Source organism: Nyctibius grandis, chromosome 14, assembly GCF_013368605.1.
Source record: "Nyctibius grandis isolate bNycGra1 chromosome 14, bNycGra1.pri, whole genome shotgun sequence".
Taxonomy (NCBI): Eukaryota; Metazoa; Chordata; class Aves; order Nyctibiiformes; family Nyctibiidae; genus Nyctibius; species Nyctibius grandis.
Window position 1 is genome coordinate 6,138,290 of NC_090671.1, and position 20,875 is coordinate 6,159,164.

The following is a 20,875-nucleotide window of genomic DNA, read 5'->3' on the forward strand; positions in this document are numbered from 1 at the left end:
CAGCAGCGAGGCATTTGGGCTGAAATAGCCCCATGAATATGGGCAGCCCTTTGCAGAGCTCCTGGCCCTGATGAGGAGCTGTCTTTCCCTGTAAGCTCAGCTTTTCTCACCGACCAGAGCTCTCGCGTCCATCCCAGCTCCCACCAGAAGCCTTTGACAACACTGCCAAGCTTGTTGATGCTGCTGCAGTTCAAGGTCCAGGTTTGCCCCTCGACTCCATTCCTAAGATCCCTAACGCGGCTCTGACCAGGTCAGATGGCTCTCAGCACCACAGTGGCTGGGGCACTCAGGGACCCGTCCTCTGGTCTCACAGGTGCCCACCTGTCTCTTGCCTTCTCCCCTCTCTCCCCGATATGTTGCTTTAACCTCCCATCCTCTCATCTTCCAACTGAGTTTTGTTCTTCATCAAAGCAGTCAGGGTGGAGGTGGTGGAAAACACAAAGGCTGCCTCCCCCGCCAGTGATTTAATTTCCCATTAACTGAGGGTTTAAAGGGAAATCTCAGGGCTCATTAAGGCTCTGATGACAGCTTAACCTTCTCCTGCAGAAACCCAACACCAGGCCCATTCCTCCATCTGAAACCAGGGTGGTTGTAACATTAGACCTGACTCCTGAGCACAGCAAACCGCTCTGGAAAGCCTAATCAGCACGAGAGCAGAGGATGTCAGGCTTATGCAGACCTTCATCAGATCCTTTCAGAGCGCTTTGTAATGTATTTGACACGGTTGTGTGGGGAGCAGAGCTGCTCTGCTCTCTCCTAGAGAGATCAATGCACACGCTGTCACCATTCCCCGGGCATCCCTGAGCTGGTGCCTGACCCACCGCACCTGGGGGAACCGCGCCAGCTCTTGGCTTCTTCCAGCGACCTCACGCTGCCTGGTGCGATCTCGCACAGCTCGGGGAAGTGCCTGCTGCTCCAACCAAGAGGTTTTAGCATGAATTACTAAAACCCCAAAGCCCTTTTGTGCATTAGTGGAGGCGAGACCCTTTTGACCAGTAAAGCGCCTGGCACACCAGCCAAGGCAGTCCCACAGGTGCCCCCTTCCACGACCCAGCTCTCAGCAGCCTGTCCCTCTCCCTCTGAGCAACCCGGTGTTCTCAGGTCGCAGGAATAACCCGCTGACAGCCCCCGGCTCTCGCACACCGAGGGGCCGGCCGCGGGGGACCAGAGCTGAGCGCACCGCACCTCCCTCTGCTGCCGCAGGGACCGGGCGGGGGCTTCCGCCGCCAGGCAGGTCACCGCCCCGCGGCCCGGGGGCGCGGAGCTGCGGGGCCGAGACCGGGGCCGGACCTGCGGGGCCGAGACCGGAGCCGTGAGCGGGGCCGGGACCCGGCACTGCCCCAGCCCGCACTGCCCCACGTGCAGCGCGCGCACCCGCAGCCACGCCCCCCTGGCCCGCCCCCGCCCCAATATTTTACCCTTCGCTCCCGCTGATTGGCTGTCTCCTGGGAGACACGTGATCTGCTTCTCCCTTCCCCGCCTTCCCTCAACCGCCTGTCACTCGGACCACCCTCTGCCATTGGCTACGGAGGCTCGCCCCGCCTCAAGAGGGCGGCAACCCCGCGGCTCTGCCCCTCCCGGCCTGTCACCTGCTGCAGCGGGTCCATTCCGGGTTGGCGGCGGCTGGAGGCCGAGGGCATGAGGCGCGCTCCGATTGGCCAGCTCGCGCCGCCTGGCGCGTCGGGATTGGCCGGGCGCGGCCCGCGGGGGCGGGGCAGCGGCGGCGGCGCGTGGGTGGGTGTTAAAGGGCCCGCGGCGCGGCTGGGCGCTGCCGCCGTGCGCCATGGCGTACCAGGGCTTCGCGCAGGAGTACCTGGGCATGCCGGCCGTGACGCGGGCCTACACCACCGCCTGCGTGCTCACCACCGCCGCCGTGGTGAGGGCCGTGGGGTGCGGGGGGGAGGGGGGAGGCGGGGAGCCGGGGGGCTGGCGGCGGGTGCCCAGCAGCGGGTGGGAGCTGCCCTGCCTGTCTCTCCCAGCAGCTGGAGTTCATCACCCCCTTCCAGCTGTACTTCAACCCCGACCTCATCTTCAGGAAGTTCCAGGTGAGGCCTTGCCCGGGCTTTGGGGCCCCTCCTGGCCCTTCCCCGCGAGGGGTGGGTGCCGCAGGCTGGGCCCCGGGTGTCCCGCTCCCCAGGGCAGTCAGGGAGTGCTGTGTGATCCCGAGGGGCTCCTTTCCCACTGCTCCAGCCTCCTCTGACTGGCAGGAGCTGGGTCACCAACATAGTGTTCCCTCTTGTCACTGACACCTGGATGGAGAGCACTTCTTCCAGCCTTTCCCTGCCATACACCATCCTGGCATTTCCCTTTTCCCTTTACTCAAAACCCGTCTCTTTTCTGTGGCACAGAGGTGTCTGCCCAGCTGATGCCAGGCTGGGTGGGGAAGGCTTTATTGTAGAGAGGCATGATCAGTGATTTACTTTGGCTCTGGGTGCTGAATTGTGGCTGTTTGTCCCTTCCAGAAAAGTAGAGAAATCTTCCTTTCCACACCTGGAAGAGCAAGATATTCTGATTTGGGCAAAGGAGGGAGGTCCCACGTGAAGGTGGTGCAGCTGTCTCGTGTACTGGGGTAGTTCGGAGTGACTGGGTGTCCCCAGTGGACAGGGTGATGGGCTGCTGTACATGTGATGGGGAGAGACCTGTCTGTCCACCTCCTTTTCTCTCTCCTCTCTCTTCTTTTTCAGATATGGAGGCTGATCACCAACTTCCTCTTTTTTGGGCCCCTGGGATTCAGTTTCTTTTTCAACATGATATTTCTGTATCCTTTGGTCTCAGTGGAGCTCTCTGCTCCCTTTTAGGCTTACACATGATTCCCCCCATCCATCTTCCTCCCCAGGCTGACTTGTCTCGGCAGCAGTCTAGGGCTGTGGATTCTTCCCTTGGCCCTTTTGATCTGAATTGAAGCCTTTCCCCTGACAACTGTGGCCACCTCCTGCATCTCCATCTCTGCTTGCTGCAGGGCAGCCCCTGACAAAAGCTGACGAAGCTGGCAGTGCTGCTGTGGCTCATGTTGGAGAGCAGTGCCCGTTCCTGGGGTGAGCTCTGGCTGGAGCACAGCAGATGCCTCTTCTTTCCCTTGGGGTCAGTGGTATGAGGTGATATTTGCACTGTTCTGCTCTGGGGCTTGGACACCTGGCTGACAGCTTCCTGTGATGAAATAGCTTGCAGCTGGCTTATTCCCCGTAAAGTCGTGCTGTGGGGACACAGGGTGGCCAGCTGTTAATTTCCTATACTGCAACCCCTCCCTTCTCTCCTGCTCTCAGGTACAGATACTGCCGCATGCTAGAAGAAGGCTCCTTCCGTGGAAGGACCGCTGACTTTGTCTTCATGTTCCTCTTCGGAGGGTTTCTCATGACAGTATCCTTTTGAGCTGGTTGGGGCTCTTTAGTGTCTTCTGAGATGCTGTGGATAGCATGATGCTTGTCTGTATCCAGGCTGTATTGTGTGGTCTGAGGTGGGTGCCCACCTGCTGACCAGGACAGCTGGCTTGTGAACCTTCTTGGTGCCGTGGGGCAGAGAGCCTTGTTGTGCCCCAGGCCTGCCAGGCTCGTGCCCTGAAGGCTTGGGAGAGCTTGTGTAGAGGTGACTATATGAGCTCCCTGGTCTCTGGTGGTTGTACATAGCAACTTAAGGAGTGAGCAACCTGTGTGTGCCACTCCAGAGTGTCTTGTTCTGGGGTGGCAGGGAGGGAAATGTGGTTGGTGGGTGTTGGTACCAGCCCAGGAAAGGTTTGGTGGCATGGGCAATATCTTGCACCCTGCAATCAGCTGCCTGTAATTCTGGGTTTCCTAGTCACAGGACACCCCATGCTGCCTGGAGGTGGTGCACAGGGTGGGTAGGTTTTTCCTTGACTCCGTAGTCCATAGCTATTTGGACTCTTTGCCAGCCTGTTTTTCCTGGGCCAGGCTTTCACCATCATGCTGGTGTACGTGTGGAGTCGCAGGAACCCTTATATCCGCATGAACTTCTTTGGGCTTCTTAACTTCCAGGCCCCCTTCTTGCCCTGGGTCCTGATGGGATTCTCTCTACTCCTGGGCAACTCCATCATCATCGACTTGCTGGGTAAGTCAGAGCTGGTGGGTGCTGGGAACAAGGGCACTTTGCAGCCACAGCACTCTCAGTCCTCATAGGTGCTACTGGGGCACTAGCACCGCCTCTTGGTTTCATCTTATTTAAGATGGTGGGTTTCCTAAAGTGAGCTGGCTGAGGCTGCTGGGTGGCCAGCCTTGTGCCTGAGCTCTTGCTTGTGACCTGCATTTTGCCGTGTCTTCCCCAGGGGCAGAAGTTGGGCACAGCAAACAGCCTAGCCCTCTGGCCCTGCAGCACAGGTGGCTCTGGTGGGAGCTGGGGCATGGGTGCACAGCTGAGGGACTCTTGGACCTTCATCCTGCTGAAGCTCCCAGCAGCTCTTGTTCAGCTGGCAGAGGAGTCACAGCTGGGCCTGACCTTGCTGACGTCTCTCCCCAGGGATTGCAGTGGGTCACATCTATTATTTTTTGGAAGATGTTTTTCCCAACCAGCCTGGAGGAAAGAAGTTGCTGTTAACCCCTGGCTTCCTGTAAGTAAAGCTGATTCTTTCTGGGCTTTGCTGTGTTGCTTCCCAACCTGGGTCACCTTCATAGCAAACTGTGGTCTGTGACAGGGTGGGGTGACCATAGGACACACCTGCATGCTGACAGCACCTCAGCTCGATAGTTTATGCCTCTGCTGCAGAAAGTGCTGGCATTTGGCACGTTATATATGTATGTACCCAGGGCCCATAAAGCAGTTGCTGGTACCTTAAGCTTTGCTAGTTGGAGTGTTCTCACTGCTTGTGGAAATGCTAGATGCAGGTGGGGTGTTTTCTGATGTATTTCTGTACTTTAAGAAAGCAGAATATGTTCTGCTTCATGCTGAGGATCAAAGCTGACCTAGAGATCAAGGAAGCAGGTACTGTCATTGTGACATACTGAGCTGAGCAAAAGAACAGTTAGTGCTGGTGCACCAGGCAGGTGGCTGTGGCATACAGCTGAGGCCTGTGAAGGGCTAGGGTGTTCCTAGGAGGGCTGGGGGGTTTGTCCTCAGCTCGCTTTCCTAACCTGCCTGCTTGGTGGGATGGGCATGTCCCTTGTCAGGAAGATGGTATTTGACACACCTGAAGAGGATCCCAACTATAACCCTCTCCCTGAGGATCGCCTAGAAAACCAACCTAGAGACCAAGATCGGAACCAGCAGCAGCATCCACAGTAACACAGGGGACTTCTCCATGTGGCCAGATTCCTCTCTTCCAGCTGGACTTACGCTGCGGCCCAGAGATCCTGCTGGAATAACACCAGTTGCCATTCCGATGTGTACTGTTTCACTGTTTGTATGGGTAAGCCACCTTCCCCTTGTACCAAGTGGTGCCACAGAGCTTTGCACGTAAGAACTGATGAATGCTTACAGAGGTGTTCTAGGGACAGGGACTGGAAGTTGTGATGGCTCCTCAGTTACCCAGTGGGGAATAAGTATCAAATGGGGTGTTAAACCAGTGACTCCTTCTCTTGCTATTAATGACTTGCTGTGTGCCAGGTCACTCTTGCCATCTGTACAAAGACCAATGCTCTCTGCTCTCACTGCTGTGAGACCTCTTTGTGGGCTTTCAAGGAAGTAGTATTTCCTATTTTACATTGGTAGAATGCAGCTTGGCCTCTTCCTTTTCTCTAAGTTCCCCACCCCCTTTTTTGTTGTTGTTTCCAAAGTGTCTTTACATTAAAGTCTTTATTTTTCAGTTGTGTGTCCATTTCTGCCAGGGGCAGAGGCAGCAATTCACCAGTACTCATCAGAACTTTGCTCAAAACTGCCAGGCTGCTTGCTTGGGCTTTTCTTTAGTGGGCAAAGTTCAGGCTAACTGGAAGATGTCCTTCCCCTCTTCTGTCAGCAGGACTGCAGAGCATGAGGAGGGGTAAGGGGGGGAGATCCAGTTGGAGAAAGGGATGCCTGGGAACAGAGGTGGACACTTGATCCAGGCAGTGACTGGAAGCAGCACTTGACACTAGTAATAAAGACTGTCTATACGTGCAGTGCAATTCCACTCTTGCTGAATTTTTTAGTTCTGAAATGTAAACATCTGAATTTTAGGGGAAAAATAAACAAGCTAGTCCCTGCATGAACAGCTGTACTAAATGGATGTGATGTTCTTGCTAATGCAGTGCACACCTGTGCTTATAGCAGACCTCAAAGCCCTTGGAGTAAATCTGCAAACACTGTATCTTAGGACAGCCCATTTGGTAATGGTGCTGTCTGCATAGATAGACAAGCTTGCAAACTACTAGTAGAACTACCAAGAGAAATGTGAGTAACCAGCATCCAACTAAGAATAACATAGAAGCCTTGTGGTAAAGGAACACTGAACCACAGCCCCCCTCCACTCCGACCTCCTCTGTGGCCTTCCCATGAACACATTTTTATGAAAAATCAGGCTTTATTTGAACAAGCTATTTTTTTGTACCTGTTTCCCTCTAGGAATAGGATGAAAGACTTATACAGATGGTAATCTTTGTTCTAGAAGACACAGTGGTACTAAGGGCTGAGCAGCCTCAGACTTGACAGGTACTTGCTGTGTGCTTTGCTCATGACCTAATGACACAGGGCTGATGTTTCAGTCCCTGGAAAGTTTGTCTTTAAAGTCTGCAGATGTTCTGTTTTAAATTGCTTCTCAGATGGGACTTTGAAATGCAAAAGCTGGGCTACACTTTTAGTGAGGGTACTAATTAACCTAAGGAAGTGTGATTATAAAGCTGCTACCAGCTGTTCCCTAGTAGTCCTAATACACGGAGAAAGCTGGCTGAAGTTCTCATCTTTCTGAGACTTGCTCCCCTGGACTGTCCTGTCTTGCCCCTGGCTGCTTGGAGGGACAATTCCTACAGCCTCTCTGGGGCTTGAGAAGCAGAGGGAGGTACTTGTAAGCCCACCAAAGAAGCTGCAGTCCTCATCTGTCCATAACTTGTGAACTTTAGGATTAGGTAACCACAAGGTTCACAGCAATTAAAACATTGCACCACAGCTGCTAGTTTAAGGCTACAGCAGTTTCATGCTTGTTTTGGGCAAATTCCCTCAAGAGGTTACTTGCGTAAGTACCTGTTCATAACAAAGAGGCTGAAGTGTTTTCAGGAAGAGCTGGAGTTTTTATGTCCATGAGGCAAAACTATGTGTTCTCCATGGGGGGCTAAGGTGCAGCATGAGTCCCAGGTTTTGTCTTTACATGCTGAAACAACCTTTCGACCTCTCTAACAAGGAATAATGGACAAAGTACCACTCTGGCACAGGAGCCTAGGATAAGACTGCAATAATATTATTGCTAAATTGCAAGTTTGTGGTTCTTGCAGACTAACATCTGGAAGAAGTTCCCTCCCACCCAGGAATCAGAAGTGGCTCTGCTATTACTCAAGTCTAAACATGATAAATTAAGGCCAGAAAGTGTTTTTGACTGTGCTAGCAGTGTGGGTGGATCAGCAAGGATCGTAAAACCTCCTGGCTTTATCATAAAGGCCTGAACATAACTGCTGGGCTGCCAGCAAAATCTGCCCTGCTTGCAACACTCATCAGTTCTGGCAGTGAATAGCAGGAATTCTATCAAAGAGCTGGTGTACCTCAACAGCAAGGTAGATCGTAAGTAGGTTTTTTAAGCAAGCTTGAATTTGTTAGTCTCACTTCAATGGGTTGTTTTTAAACTCCCCAGGGAAAGACAGGTTGTTTCTAGGATTGCAAATCCTGACACCGCCGTGCTAAGGGTATGCAAGAGACCCGCTTTGCTTTGGGTGCTCTGTGCACTGTAACTGGCAGCTACGTGGGCTGACAATGACCACAGCAAAGCCACTCACTGAAGAGAAGCTGCAGGCTCAGCGATTGCAGGCTTCAACTTCTGTACCAGTTCAGAGGCTGTGTTGTTTTCCAGATGCAGTCTTCACAGAAAAAAGGGGTCACCACACACCAGGTTGACATCTGACAGAAATTAAGTTTGTGACTTCAGTTGAACTGTTCTACCCTTGTCAGATCAGCCAGCTAAACACCTCATGGAGTTCATTACACCCTGCACCAAGTGTGGTAACAGACCACTCCCTTAGAGTTGTTTGCTTTTTCTAGTTTTGAGTCTCATTCTCGCCTTCCCCTGCAGCAAAAGGGTTTGAGCTGTTTTATCTGTTAAGGAGAGCACTCTGTTTCCACCATGCTTCAGGAAAACTGAGTGCACATCAGTGTTCAGCATTATACCCAAAAGCATTAATATTAGGCCCTGGGACTGCTCAGTGACCAGAACAGCACGAAACATGGTGAGATTCACTATTCATTCAAACTTACTGAACTCAACCTAAGTAGTAGGCATTCCTTTTATTTAAAAAGTTCTCCTAATAGTGCATGTTGCACCTATACAAAAGAATCTTCACACTGTCCACACACAGGTATAAGGGCTCCAACAGCTGCCACGGGTCTCAGCTAGATCACGTGCTAACACAGCGTTCTTGCTACGTGGCATTTAGGTGGAGGGGGTGGGGGCAGAAGTCAGCAGTACTGGGAACTCTTGGCAAGTGGAATGTGTGTCCCCCTCAGGGACAGAAAGACCCCTGCCAATCCTAGATCCATTTGGGGAGAGGAGTAGGGATAAAGTCTGTAGGAGTAGCACCAGTGTCACAACAGGAAGATTACCAGGCTGGAGCAGTATTGGCCAAACGTCTCATGCGCCTAGGAGAGAGAGAAAGAGGTACAGTGAGTGCTGTGTTACAGTCATGTGAAGTCTTACTAAAACAACACTTTTGGGGAGGCTGCCACAGCTTTGTGAACTCTGTAGACAGGTTTATTGCCTAGACAGGCTTCCTTAGTCACCTGAGAGTGCCCCTGTTGACAGGCTAAGACACTATTTTCAGTAACAGCTTTTAGGGCACTTCTGCTCATTAACATTTTGCTCATTGAACCAACTGCTACTGAAAACTATTCCACCAGCCATAGCCAAGAAGCAAAATAATTATGAAACTGTAAATCAGCAGTAAAAAAAAAATCCTGGGTAAGAGCTGAGCCAGCATATTTACTGTTCCCACAACGTATCTTTTGGAGAGCTTCTAGCAGTTCTTTTGTATCTGCCGGGCGCAATTTCACCAAGTAGGAGCAAGTGCTTTCGACTGCTTGTCGAACATCGCTCAGTGGGTCTCTCTGGCAGGCAGAGCTCCTCCTGCAATCACAACAGTACTCCCATGCTGGCAAACAGGTCGGCATCAGTCAGGCCATAGCTGGGAGCTTGCCCGTTCCTACATCAAACAGCACTTTTCCCTATATAAAAGGAAGCCTTGTGGCAGGATTCTAGGCAGCAAGACAGTGTGTGAAACTCCAATAGTTTTGATTAATGCCTTCCTATAGAAACAAAGCCCCTGGCACAAGCAGAGAGCCCAGGGAAAGGAGAAAAAAAAAAAAAAAAAGAGAAACTTCGCTTCAAGCAGGGGATGGTTAAAGTAGAGGTTTAAATGTGTGTGGAGCAAGGTGATAAGAGTTTAATATCCTGAAGCTAAAGGGATACGAGTTTCTGTTGTGGTGTGCAAGTTTGAAATCCTGCCAGTTGGCTCTCAGTAGAGAAAGACAAACATCAAAGCTTTTAACTTCTGTCTTAGAGACAGGCCAGGAGAACTGTCTGAACGAGTGGCAGCACCTTGTATTTCTGTCCTGGTCTCTGATCTTCTTCTCCATCTCGGCATCTGTGAGGGTTTCCAGAAGAGGGCACCACTGGTCAGCATCCCCCGTGTTGCGAATAGCAATCTCCACAGTTGGCAAAGGGTTCTCGCTGCATGGCAGGGCAGAAGGCAACAAAGCAACGTCCATCAGTGGTCCCAGAGCACTCCTCTGGGTTACCAGCCCAGATGCAAGACACAAGGACAAAAGAGCATCATTTACAGTGTTTCAGGCTTAAGCATCCATTCTTAGCCCCACTTAATACAGTCTAGTTCCCAGAGCACACCAGGGGCTGATGGTTACGATCTTGTGGAGCCTGAAGTTTCTGAGAGACCAACTATGACCATCTCCTTTCACCACCGGAGAGGGGTTTGTCAGAGCAACTGTGGCTGGTGCAGTTCTCTCCCACAAAGGCCATTATGTAACTGGCTGACAGCATTCAAACCCAACAAGGAAACAGTAGTCTTTTAGGACCTGCTGTTGCAACCAGAGGCTGTAGCTACTCCCTGCACAAGCAATGAAACACCAGGCTCTGGCCCAGATCACAAGATCTGCTCCTCAAGAGATCTTTCTGCCCTGACCAGCTGTATTATCACATGCACAAAAATATTTACTGCTCCACTAGCCACTTTTCAGTAAAAGTCAACAGGAACTGACCAGGAGCAGCTTCCCAAATATTGACAGTGGAGCCGGAAGCCCAGTATAAATACAGAGGAGCCTCAGAATGTAAATGTTTGCTTTGAATTCTAGCAAGTGGCTCAGCCCAAGCTGCACAAAGCGTGTGCGTGAGAGGAGCCCTCCCACAGGTGAGTGCACACATCTCCCCCCCTCCCCAGGGAAGTGCCTCCATGCACAGGATTTCAGCGCTCACGGGCAGCCCTCTCACTCCCCCAGGAAGGAGCTCAAACACTAATCACCATGGGAACAGACAATGTCTGCATCAAAGCTATTAATCTGGAATAACAAGTCTTCAAAGTCATGCTACAATGAAAAATTAATCCAGGGCCTTTGGTATCTGATCCTGAGAGGAAGCTTTAGTCAAATGTAGTTCTAGTACTGCTGACATCCACTAAGCAACACTCAAACCCAGGAATTTCATCTTAGCCCCAGAACCCACATATTCCAGGCTAAACGCTAGATCTTAACTGGCTTTTTTGACTTGACAGCATGGTCTCCATCTCTTTTACGATGCTTAACACTGAGCACCCACTAGAATTAAATGGGAGTTGGAAAGCTAGCCTCATGCACGTAACTTACTTGCGAGCCAACTCAGATAACACACTTCTGTAGCACAGAATCAGAGATAAACTGAAAAAGTCCTCCCTCATCTCCCAACCTCCAAAGTAAGACAGCTCCCCCTGCCCTGTTATTTTTTTTAATCAAGCGGACAGTGCTGCTGGCAGAATGACTGAAACAGTCAGCTGCAGGATTCCCCGTAGAGCAAGACACTCCCTCTGCTAGGGTCCAGGCCTCTGGCAGGACTGTCACAGGCACGTCAATGGGGCATGGAAATGTCTTGGCAGAGGGTAACTCCTCAGGCACATGGCTTTGGCGTGCGAGAGAACCGGTGCCATCGTTCAGGTCTCAAAGGCAAAACTCTGGCTATGAAGTCCTGCACATCGTCACTAGAAACACTCAGTACTGAGGTGCGAAACATCGTAGCACACTGTCCCCCTGAAAATCCCACAAGCATCAGTTACCTGTCTGCTTCCAGTCCTGCCCCATCTGTTGGGCTTTCAGGCTCTCCTTGTTTTGCACAGAGCAAGCCAGCTGAAAGAACTGCCCTGGCTTTCATTAACTAAAAGACAGTTTCACCTCTCCCTCAGATGATTAAGAGGCACATGAGTTCTCAAACCCCCAGTCCCTCGAGATATTAAGGTTCTTTTGATATATCTAAAGCAGACCCTTTCTTTACATCAGTGGAATGACTTTGGAGCAACCACCACTCCTGTGGTTTGGGAATTCAGGAACTAACCAACCACAGAACCCAAATATCATTAATCACTGTAAGGTTTCAAAAGCACTCCTTTGCTGGGAGCAAAAAGGGAAGAGGAGGGCATGTTTGTAGTATGACACAAAACAAGGTTTAAATTAGATGATTTTTTCCTTCCTGAACAGCTCATGTCTACATACTTGTTCTGTTGGGGTTCCCTTCCTAGTTTTTGATTCTTCACCTTGCAATACTGCAACAGCCTACAGAAGGCCTGAGATCTACCTGTTCAAACTACCCCTAGAAGTAGTAAAACTACTAAAAGTACACTCTTTAGTAACCACAGCCAGATATATGTTTTTAGAGAATAGCATGAAATTGGTATTAATCTATCTGAGAGAGCCTGGGCAGCACTGACTAAAAGCTTACTTGCTGCAAGTTACAAAGACTGATAAGCAAAGGGAGAAATGAACCCTCCTTGCAACTATTAAGAAATTAATCTGTGTACATGTTAACTCAGGTATCTGCAATACATAGAGAAGCACTGGAAAGAAGGAGAACATTTAGTGTCCACGTTCAAAGCCTGCCTCTGACACAAGAAGTGACAAGAATCAGGAGCAAATGCCCTGTAGGCTGGGAGGTGTATGCTAAGAAGTTGTCAAAGTAAATTAACTGGGAAGGTAAATTGTGAGTAGAAATGAGGGCTTCCTGGCCAGCATGGTGTGAGCAGGGCCACTGCTCTACTTCAAGGAGGATGTGAAGAAAGCTCAAACTCCTGGGAACGCTCAGGCAACAAGGAGTCCTACTAAACCTTCTGGAAATTAACTCACTCCCTGCCATAGCTAGCTTAAGGCACAGACTAAAGTCTACTTCACACAGGCTTCAAAGACAGCATCTACTAGCAGGGACACTTTCATTCTCTGCTACTGCAGGCCACCACACAGACAGTGCTAGCTCACTTCTGTCATGGTTATAATGCACCCTGCAGCAGGGAAGGAGAGGCACTACTACAGGTATCACAATTCCATCTACCACCCTTCAAGTGCCCATCATTTCTCAGGAACGCACACCCATTGTTTGGTTGTTACAGTTCGATGTGGTCCCACGCTGGATCTGCAAATATCAGTCAGCTGTTGTGGATGGTAAGGTAGAATTCACCTCCTCACCTCCGTGAGAAGGGCCATCAGTGGGATGGACACACAAGCCAAGAGTTTCAGTAGAAGAGTTTAATTCCCATGTGGTAAAGAGTCCCTTTCCATTCTCTAATATGAACCACTCTGGGGATCATTCTAGAACCAAGTAGTTGCTGTGAAAGATTTTCAGAGTGAAAATAACCTCTGGAGGAAGCAGAGTGACACTAGTGGACACTAGTTCCAAGCAGGCAGCAGAAGGCTGACCGGACAGGAAACCTTTGGACAGGGGAAGAGTGAGGAGCAGAGCTAATGCAGCAGCAGCTGTCCCATGGCCTCCAGCTCCTCCTCGCCTACCCCCACACCAACTACTTGTTGCCCTCTCCCTGAAGCAGGACAGGGCTGGGCATGTTTCCCTTTGCTGCCCAGGTAGGTCATCCTGCTTCCCTGAACCGACCTCTACAAAACTGGTGCCAACAGTACCATTCCCTCACCTCTGCAAATACATCATTTGTTGAACTCTCAAACTTCCTCGACTGTCACCATGACCTGAGGTCAAAAAACCTCCCAGTGCACATTAAGGGATACTTACAGCCTGCAGACTCAGCAACATGCCAAGGATAACATCAGTACAGTAACTCACCACAGAGCACTGCACGGCACAACTGGAAATGATTATCATTAGGAGACAAGTTACAAAGTTAATCAAACCTGACACTGCTGTGTTCCAGCTGTGAGAAGGGCCTATGATCAAGCCAACTTTAACGTCAGCCAGGGTAGAGAGCTACAGTTTCAATCAGTCTTAGTTCAAATCACCAAAGCTTGAGACAGCGGATGGCCCAAGTCAGGCAAAGCCAACAAAAGAGAAATGTATCCGGGGCTCATCATGAGCATACATTAGAGAGGGAGACACAAGGTATTCAGTCACTGTTATTACGACAGCCTTTCATTCTGTGGCAAAAGCTGACATTTCATCAATATTTGGTCCTGGAATGTATTACACCCAACAGGAAAAGATACTTGAGCACAAGCACAAAAAATTCTGAGGAGGACAGAACAGGTGCAAGCCATAAGGACCAATTTCAAATGAAACTTTCTGCATCAGGTCAGCTGTTCTAAGATTCATTGACGTGAACACCCATGAAGTACGAACACACACCCACACCCGTTCTAGGAAGATGATGGTTCTGTACCTGAAGGCGTATGTCTTCTGATGCCAACTCAGCTGTCCCCGGATGCTGTAGGCAATAGTAGTGACAAACTCCCCACCCAGGCCAAGCTCTGAGCACAGCTTCAAGGCAAACTTCTCTGGTGAATTCTCCTTCTCTGACATGTCCCACTCAAACTGGTCTACAAGGGAGATGTTCCCTACGTGGATGTTTAGCTGAAGACAAGGGAAGAAATAGGTCATTTGTTTCCATTCTCGCAATAGTTTGCCAAGGGTAATAGAACTGAGGAGGCAGAGGCTGGAGAAGAGAAGCGGAGTGGTAACTCCTAGTTCATTGCATCTGCAGAGCTCCTTAACTGAATTCTTAATTCCAGTAGCATGAAGACGGCTCAGCTTTGCTCACCAAGGTTCAGTTCTTCCAAAAGGACTCGACAATGCTTTCATTGAACTATTTTGTCATCTCAGCGGCTGGCACATGAATGTTTAGTAATCTGCCACCTTGGTTCTGTTCTCAATACAAAGGACAAAATGCAACCTGGACGCAGGACTGGAATTAAGAGCTCCTTTGCTCTGCGGGAAGCCTTTGTATTCTTACTCCCCCATAACATAACCAGAGAAACCCAGATGGTTCAGCTGTCCTTCTACTGCCTTCCTGTATTACCTTAATAATAACTCGTTGGTCTGACTGATCTTCTAGGATACTGTCAGTTGGGTACGACTCGATCTGTTGTCGGATGGCAGAGGCAATAGCAGGGACAAAGGTCAGAGGATTCAAATCCAGGTCATCGCAAAGGATCTCAGAGAACATTTCTGGGGTCATTAGCTTTTCTGATACAGAACAAGAATGAACAGACACTGTTACCCTTCTTAGAAATCAATGTCTGCCACTCACAGAACACACAAAATTAATCCCACAGTGTCAAAGGGAATCCCAAATGCATCACCTTTTGCTTTTAAAAGGGTGTTTTGTATCAGGTTTGTAAGGGTGTGCACACTGACACAGGGACTTACAGCCTTCTCTACTTGCTCCATGGACACAACATAGCTACAGTCTAATAATCCACATACACAGAGAAGCCATACGCATTAACTGGTTTGTATTCAAGGTACCTCAGCTAACAGAATAGTTTCAGACGGCTGAGCTGATGCACTGGGTCAGGAGAACAGGCCACTTAAACTCTTCAGATTACACGTGTCCAGGAATGACTGCAACCCACGGAAGGGGCAGAGCATTCACTGAGAGACATGAGAGCTGAATACAGTCCAAAGTGGGAGAGCTTTAAAGCTCTGTGTACACAGGGCAAGGACACGCACACCCATGCTTGTTCTCTTTTCGTATGCGGTGAGGGATACAACTGTATCTCTCCAGCCTCAGGAAACTCTCCTTCCTACGTACCGTTCATGTTCCAAGTAAACGCATCTCTGAGCTTCTGCCCATCAATTTCCATATCAAGCCTGATTGGAACCAGAACCTCCGGCTGGGATGCATTCTCATGGATCACTGCTGGGTCATGGTCATCAAAGCTAATTCAAAGAGCAACAACACAGTATATGCAACTAGCACATGACACATCTGGCATCCAGAGGGAAGGCAGCGTTTGTTGGAAGGAATCCCCACACCCAACTCCCTGATCAGCCTTTAGACAGACTCCTCAACGCAAGCATACAGGGCTATGGCAACCAATATCAGTTTATCATCTTTTACTGCATCTATCATAACACATTCCTGCAAATAAAACAAGGAAGCTTTCCAGGATTACATTTTATCTTGGTTTCCTCAACTTGTATAGTGGAAAATAAAATTTAGTCCTGAGCCACAGCAGCATTTTCCATTGAACAAATTAGATCAAAGTTACTGGAATCTGTCAGTGAAAGGCAGCCTGTCCTTCACAGAGAGGGTTTGCAGGCTCCTCAAATCACAACTGCTCAGTAAATCAGCAGAAAGAACTCATCAGGAAAAGAATGAACCATTCTCCTGACAAAAGGAAAGCCTCCTCTGAGCCATGGCTGGCCCCTGTAAGGAAGAGCCTCAAGACATACAGTTTAATTAAGAACCTCCAAATTAGCGACCTGTAGGTCTTTTGTCAGGGTAACACGTCAGCACTACCCTGGCAGCGCATCATTTTGGTAACCATTGCCACTCTTCAGAAGCAGGAGGCTGTCTTACCACAGAGGGAATGTCCTCTTCTTATCCCTGCCCATGCGATTCCTGTTAATGGTTGTTGAGCATGGCACTGCATCCAGGTGATGCGAGCTGTTGGGCAAGGTCGGCACCCACTGGTTGTTCCTCTTTGCCTTCTGTTCTCTGAAGAAGGAGACTGTATGTTAAACTGCAGACCCTGAGCACCACTGTTACTACTTAAGGAATCGTACAATTTTAAACTTTAAGTCCTATTATGAGCTCCTGCTATTTTATTCTGGAACCCTCAACAATATTGTTCCACTGAGAACTCATGTTCCACACTAGCCTGTGGGAAGCCCATTCTCCAGCTCACAATTATTCATCAGATATGAATCCAGGTGCACCATCATAAATACTGGTTCACATTTGGACTTTCTCTCTATACGTTATAAAAGGACTGCTGAGAAATGTGAGGTCTCCAGAAGGCAGTACGTGCAGAGTGTTCTGCAAAACATCTGTTACAGCTGGAATGCAGTAACTGCAATGAGCTGCATCATCAAACACTCATGTTCTTCCTCCTGTTGTATGTGGGCAGTAGCCCAGTCCTTATGCTCTCGAGATCTCATTTGCCCAACACTGCAACCCATCTTCCAAGCAGCTGCATTCTGATCTTGGCCCTCACCGACGCTGGTTACCTGAGGTAGGTGGGAGGTTCTGTGCTGATAGACACCGCCTTATACTTCTCATCGTTTCCATCCAAGATCTCTTCCACTTCAGAGGCCTTCAACAGCGTCACGCTAGTGGCTAATGTTGTATAGCCATGATCTATTACCAGGAAAGATGCCAATAATTAACATGGAAAAGCACTACATAGCAACGTTGCATTAATAGGCTGCATAGTGAGAAGCCCTCCCTGACAGCAGGAGGGACTGGAATAGGTTACCCAGTGGTATGAGTGTGTGGGCTTCACTTATCTTCTCATAGACACTTAATTTTCGAGAAAGGTTTTGACATGGCATTTTGTACACATGGGATAAATGGAGATGACAAAACTTTTCACTGTCATTTCTGAGTTGCCAGAAGCCCCCACTCTCCCTCCCACACCAGGATGCTCTGCTGCTGGGGTAGATTACTTGCACTGGAGTGAGCAGAAGCCCTGCCACAATGCCTGGCACTAAAGAAATATAATCTGGTTTTGACAACTATCTAAACAGCAGGAATAAATGTGACTTTCTTGGGAGCAGGGGTGGAATGTCTTAGTTAATACATGGCAATCCCCACAACAAAGCCTAGAGAAGAAATACAACTCTAAAGACAAAAGCAGGATGACACTTTGGAATGGTTGCATAGGGATAGAGCAAAGATTTGCAACAGGCATCCATATCTCTACCTTCTACAGCTCCCTCGGTTATACTCTATTAAAAATAAACACCTTTCATTTGGACACGGGGAGGGTTAGAGTTACATGAGCTTCCCTCAGGTATTATCATTGGATGAACCTCGTTCTTTCAGGGTGCAACTTATAGACTCTGGTCATTTCTTTTATGAAATTTACTTAAGATGGAAGTGAACGCTACAAAAACAAAACTTTAGAAAAAAAAAAGTCCTTAAATCCTCACAATTATTAGATAAACTTTAAATCTAATGTGCTTTTACTTAAGGAGAGGAAGAGAAAAAACAATTCTTTCCTACCCTGAGTTGCCCTTTGCAATCACATGGTTTAGCTCTGCACACCTACATCTGTCGAAATGATGCAAAATCTCTTCCCCAGCCTTCTGGGAGGAAAAGCCCAGAAAACAATAAATCCTCAGTGGGCTTAAAGGTTGGAAATAGAGAGGAAATGATCAATAGAAAAATTGATAAGACTTGGGAAAGGAGGAGAAACCTCAGGACAGCTCTTGCTGAATTACAGAGACCATTTGCATTTGAGAGTCCCACTAAGGTTCTGAGAAAGAAGAGTTAAGCGTGCGATCAGGATGCACAATTAGGGCGACCACAGGGAGAGATCAGAGGAAGAGGATTAGACATTAATATAAACTGTAATAGCACCAAAGGTCACAGTGGAGATTCTTCCTCTAGCACAGCTAAGAATAACACGCAGATAAGACTTACATCTTCTGGGACTGTGAGACCGCTGATTTTCTGTTGGGGGGGAAAAAAAAAGAAAAGAAAGCAACAGGTCAGCAGGATACTTGGAGGAAGGAGACATAAAGTCCAGAATGAACATTTATTTTTATTATGCTTTAGTCTAAAGAGTGTACAAGTCATATTGCTTAGAAACTTAACTGCTTGTTATTAGTCTCACACCAAAAATAATACCAAGGCAGCTATATTCTCACTGGGGCAGTCACATTGGTAGCAACACACCACAACAAATTCTGGGAGGCATAAACAGTCCCTGCAAGAAGCAAAGTTCAGCAAAGATGCATATTTTCACTGGGGCACCCTTGCAACATTCCTGCCTATTTGACAAGAGGGACAAAAATGCTCCTCTGTCTGTAAAAGTCTCTTCTGGAATATAGTATTGATTTTGAGATGTGGCTTTTGGTTTGTGATGAACGCAGCCAAGGCCAGGAAAGCCATGGTGGATGTTTCAGTTTTAGAACATTTTTGATCAGTTGATGTTTGTTGCTAGGCTGAACCAGGAGCTACCAGTGCCACTGCTGCAGTGCTCCATCCCTGGGGCAATCTGAAGCCATTTGACCAGCCCTAAAGATGCACACGCTTCTGAATCGCCAGAGACAGTTTTTCAAGACAAAATTTCAGATTTCAGATGAACATCACTGGGAAAGTTTACTCCTCCTCTCACCATGTGAAGAGGCCACTATCTTCTTCCTTTCTTCCACTGTGGCTAGTCGCCTCCAGAGCGAGGGATATCTCTTGTACAGGGAACCCCGAAACATACGCAAGTAGTTTCCCACCTACAAGAAGAAAAGTGGAGATGTGGCCTGGTGTTCCAATACAGCTGGTATTCCATTTAAGAGATTTTTAGCAGAAGCTGAAACAAATTCAGCTCATTGTAATGATAAGACGGACCTCCTAAGAGGATTTTGTTTGTTTGCTTTTCACTATAGACTGACTGCACTGGGTTTGGCATCACACAGCACTACAATTTTTGCGGCAATACAGAAAACAAAATTTTTATCGGCACTTATTTCATTAGTCTGATATGAAAAAACTCCCATCTGTTGACAATAATCCATTTAATAGGAAAAAACTCCTTTTGTTTTCATGCATTTTTGAACAACCCAACCCTTATTTCAATTTCTGTTCCAATGCACAATGCTCTGTAGAAATTAAATCAAACCAGATACCCAGCTCTCCAACAGTTATCATTTTTACTTTGAACCTCTGTGTCATCTAGACATTGCTCGAACACAGCAAGTGCCCAGAGACTTGCATTTTGTTTTAAATCCTTTGAACATGTAACATGTGATTGCTGCCAATAATCCTCTTCCAAATTTACTCACCATCTGTAAAGCAGTTCTGTTCTTCCTGGCACAAGCTCCTCACCTGTGCTGAAGGCTACAGCAGGACTTGCTGAACAACACAACTACTGCTAGACTCTGAAATCAAATTTTTAGACTGGTGGTACACTGGCAGACTGCCGCATGATAAGGTTTTTATTCCTCGTTTGACAAGACTCATTTTGATCTTGAACATCTATTTGCAGGTAATTTCTAACTGTATCTGTTGCTCTACGGTGCTCATCCACGGACAGAAATTAATGACAGATACAAAAGGCAACCCTTTTCCCCTTGCACGTGTCTGCTACGGCAATCTCGCAGATTAGCTGACTGCAGTTACAGTTCTTTCAAACTTTACATTTCACATGAGAGCGTGAGGGGCCTTTAATCCCTGTTGAACCCATACAGCTGGCGATTTAACTTATCCAATAGTTCCTTTTTTGCATCAAGATGGGGGCTAAACCATTTTTTTTCCTGTTTCCCACTGCACCAATGTTTCTTGCTTCGCTAAGGCCGGTGTTCAGGGAGGCAGAACAGCCTCTCAGCACGAATGTAGTGTCAGCACATACACTGGGGTGCTAAAATGCTGCGCCCCGGCGTCTGCTGGCAAGGCTCATTTGCACAAGGCTAAAGGTGCTGCGCTGGCTGATTTTGGTGGTGTTACTAAGCGCAAAGGCCTCGGTGGGGGCTTCATTACCTCACAGCACGTAAAATAATCCAAAATTCCGAACAAGTGTGCTACAAAAATTCATAAATAGAGTATCAGGGAGCGGGGCCTCGAATGGCGGCCGCAGGCTGTAATCAATGAGGATCCGGCCTCCACATCCACCACGCACTCGGGCGTGTCCCCAAGCGCCGCGCTTACTGGGAGCACTGGTCCCAGCATGGCTGAGGCTCTCGGGCAGAGCCCACCGTCCGGCCCCCGAGCAGCGCCCAGGCCCCGCCGCCCCGGCAGCGCCCGCCAGCCGGGAGGCAGAGGAGGCCTGCAGGGCCTGGAAGGCCGCTGCCCCCCACGACAGGGCTCCCCTCAGCCCCTCCCCACGCCGAGCCCAGCCCCCCCGGCAGCCCCTCCAGCCCGGTCCGGCGCCCCGCTGCCCCCGCAGCCTCCCCCGGGCCCGCTTCCCGCCCGGGCCCTTGTGCACGGGGCCGCACCTCGGAGCCGATCATATAGAACTCGCCGTCCTCCTCCAGCTGGAACTTGACGGGCTTCTGCCCGAAGGTCTTGCTCAGCGCCATCATCATCATCGCGGCGGCGGGAGCGCCCGGAGCGGGAGCCTGGGGAGCCGGCGGCGACGGAAGCGCGGACGGGCGGCGCCGCGGCCTGCTCCAGCCGCCGCTCCGCGCAGGCGCCGGGCGAGGGCGGGCCGCGGCCGAGGGGCGGTGGTT

General features: G+C 49.3%; 2 protein-coding genes across 4 annotated transcripts; one reads left to right on the forward strand and one right to left on the reverse strand.

Moving 5' to 3' along the window:
• Window positions 1–1,766: 1,766 nt before the first annotated feature.
• On the forward strand, window positions 1,767–5,749 carry LOC137670070 (derlin-2-like). 2 transcript variants are annotated; one of them, XM_068412660.1, is made up of 7 exons: window positions 1,767–1,876; window positions 1,980–2,045; window positions 2,685–2,758; window positions 3,264–3,357; window positions 3,867–4,062; window positions 4,468–4,558; window positions 5,115–5,749. In XM_068412660.1, exons 1-7 carry the CDS (start codon window positions 1,784–1,786, stop codon window positions 5,227–5,229), a joined length of 729 nt encoding a protein of 242 aa, XP_068268761.1. In that variant the 5' UTR covers window positions 1,767–1,783; the 3' UTR covers window positions 5,230–5,749. The 2 variants fall into 2 exon arrangements, with proteins under 2 accessions (XP_068268761.1, XP_068268762.1); XM_068412661.1 differs by having other exon boundaries at window positions 1,983–2,045.
• A 2,552-nt stretch (window positions 5,750–8,301) lies between these two features.
• On the reverse strand, window positions 8,302–20,823 carry SMARCB1 (SWI/SNF related, matrix associated, actin dependent regulator of chromatin, subfamily b, member 1). 2 transcript variants are annotated; one of them, XM_068412881.1, is made up of 10 exons: window positions 20,642–20,823; window positions 18,832–18,943; window positions 18,135–18,164; window positions 16,718–16,847; window positions 16,068–16,205; window positions 15,297–15,424; window positions 14,562–14,728; window positions 13,926–14,116; window positions 9,653–9,784; window positions 8,302–8,697 (listed from the first exon to the last, which is right to left on the reverse strand). In XM_068412881.1, the coding sequence occupies exons 1-10, from the start codon at window positions 20,732–20,734 to the stop codon at window positions 8,658–8,660; spliced, it is 1,161 nt and encodes a 386-aa protein (XP_068268982.1). In that variant the 5' UTR covers window positions 20,735–20,823; the 3' UTR covers window positions 8,302–8,657. The 2 variants fall into 2 exon arrangements, with proteins under 2 accessions (XP_068268982.1, XP_068268983.1); XM_068412882.1 differs by lacking the exon at window positions 8,302–8,697 and having other exon boundaries at window positions 9,761–9,843.
• Between the last annotated feature and the right edge of the window lie 52 nt (window positions 20,824–20,875).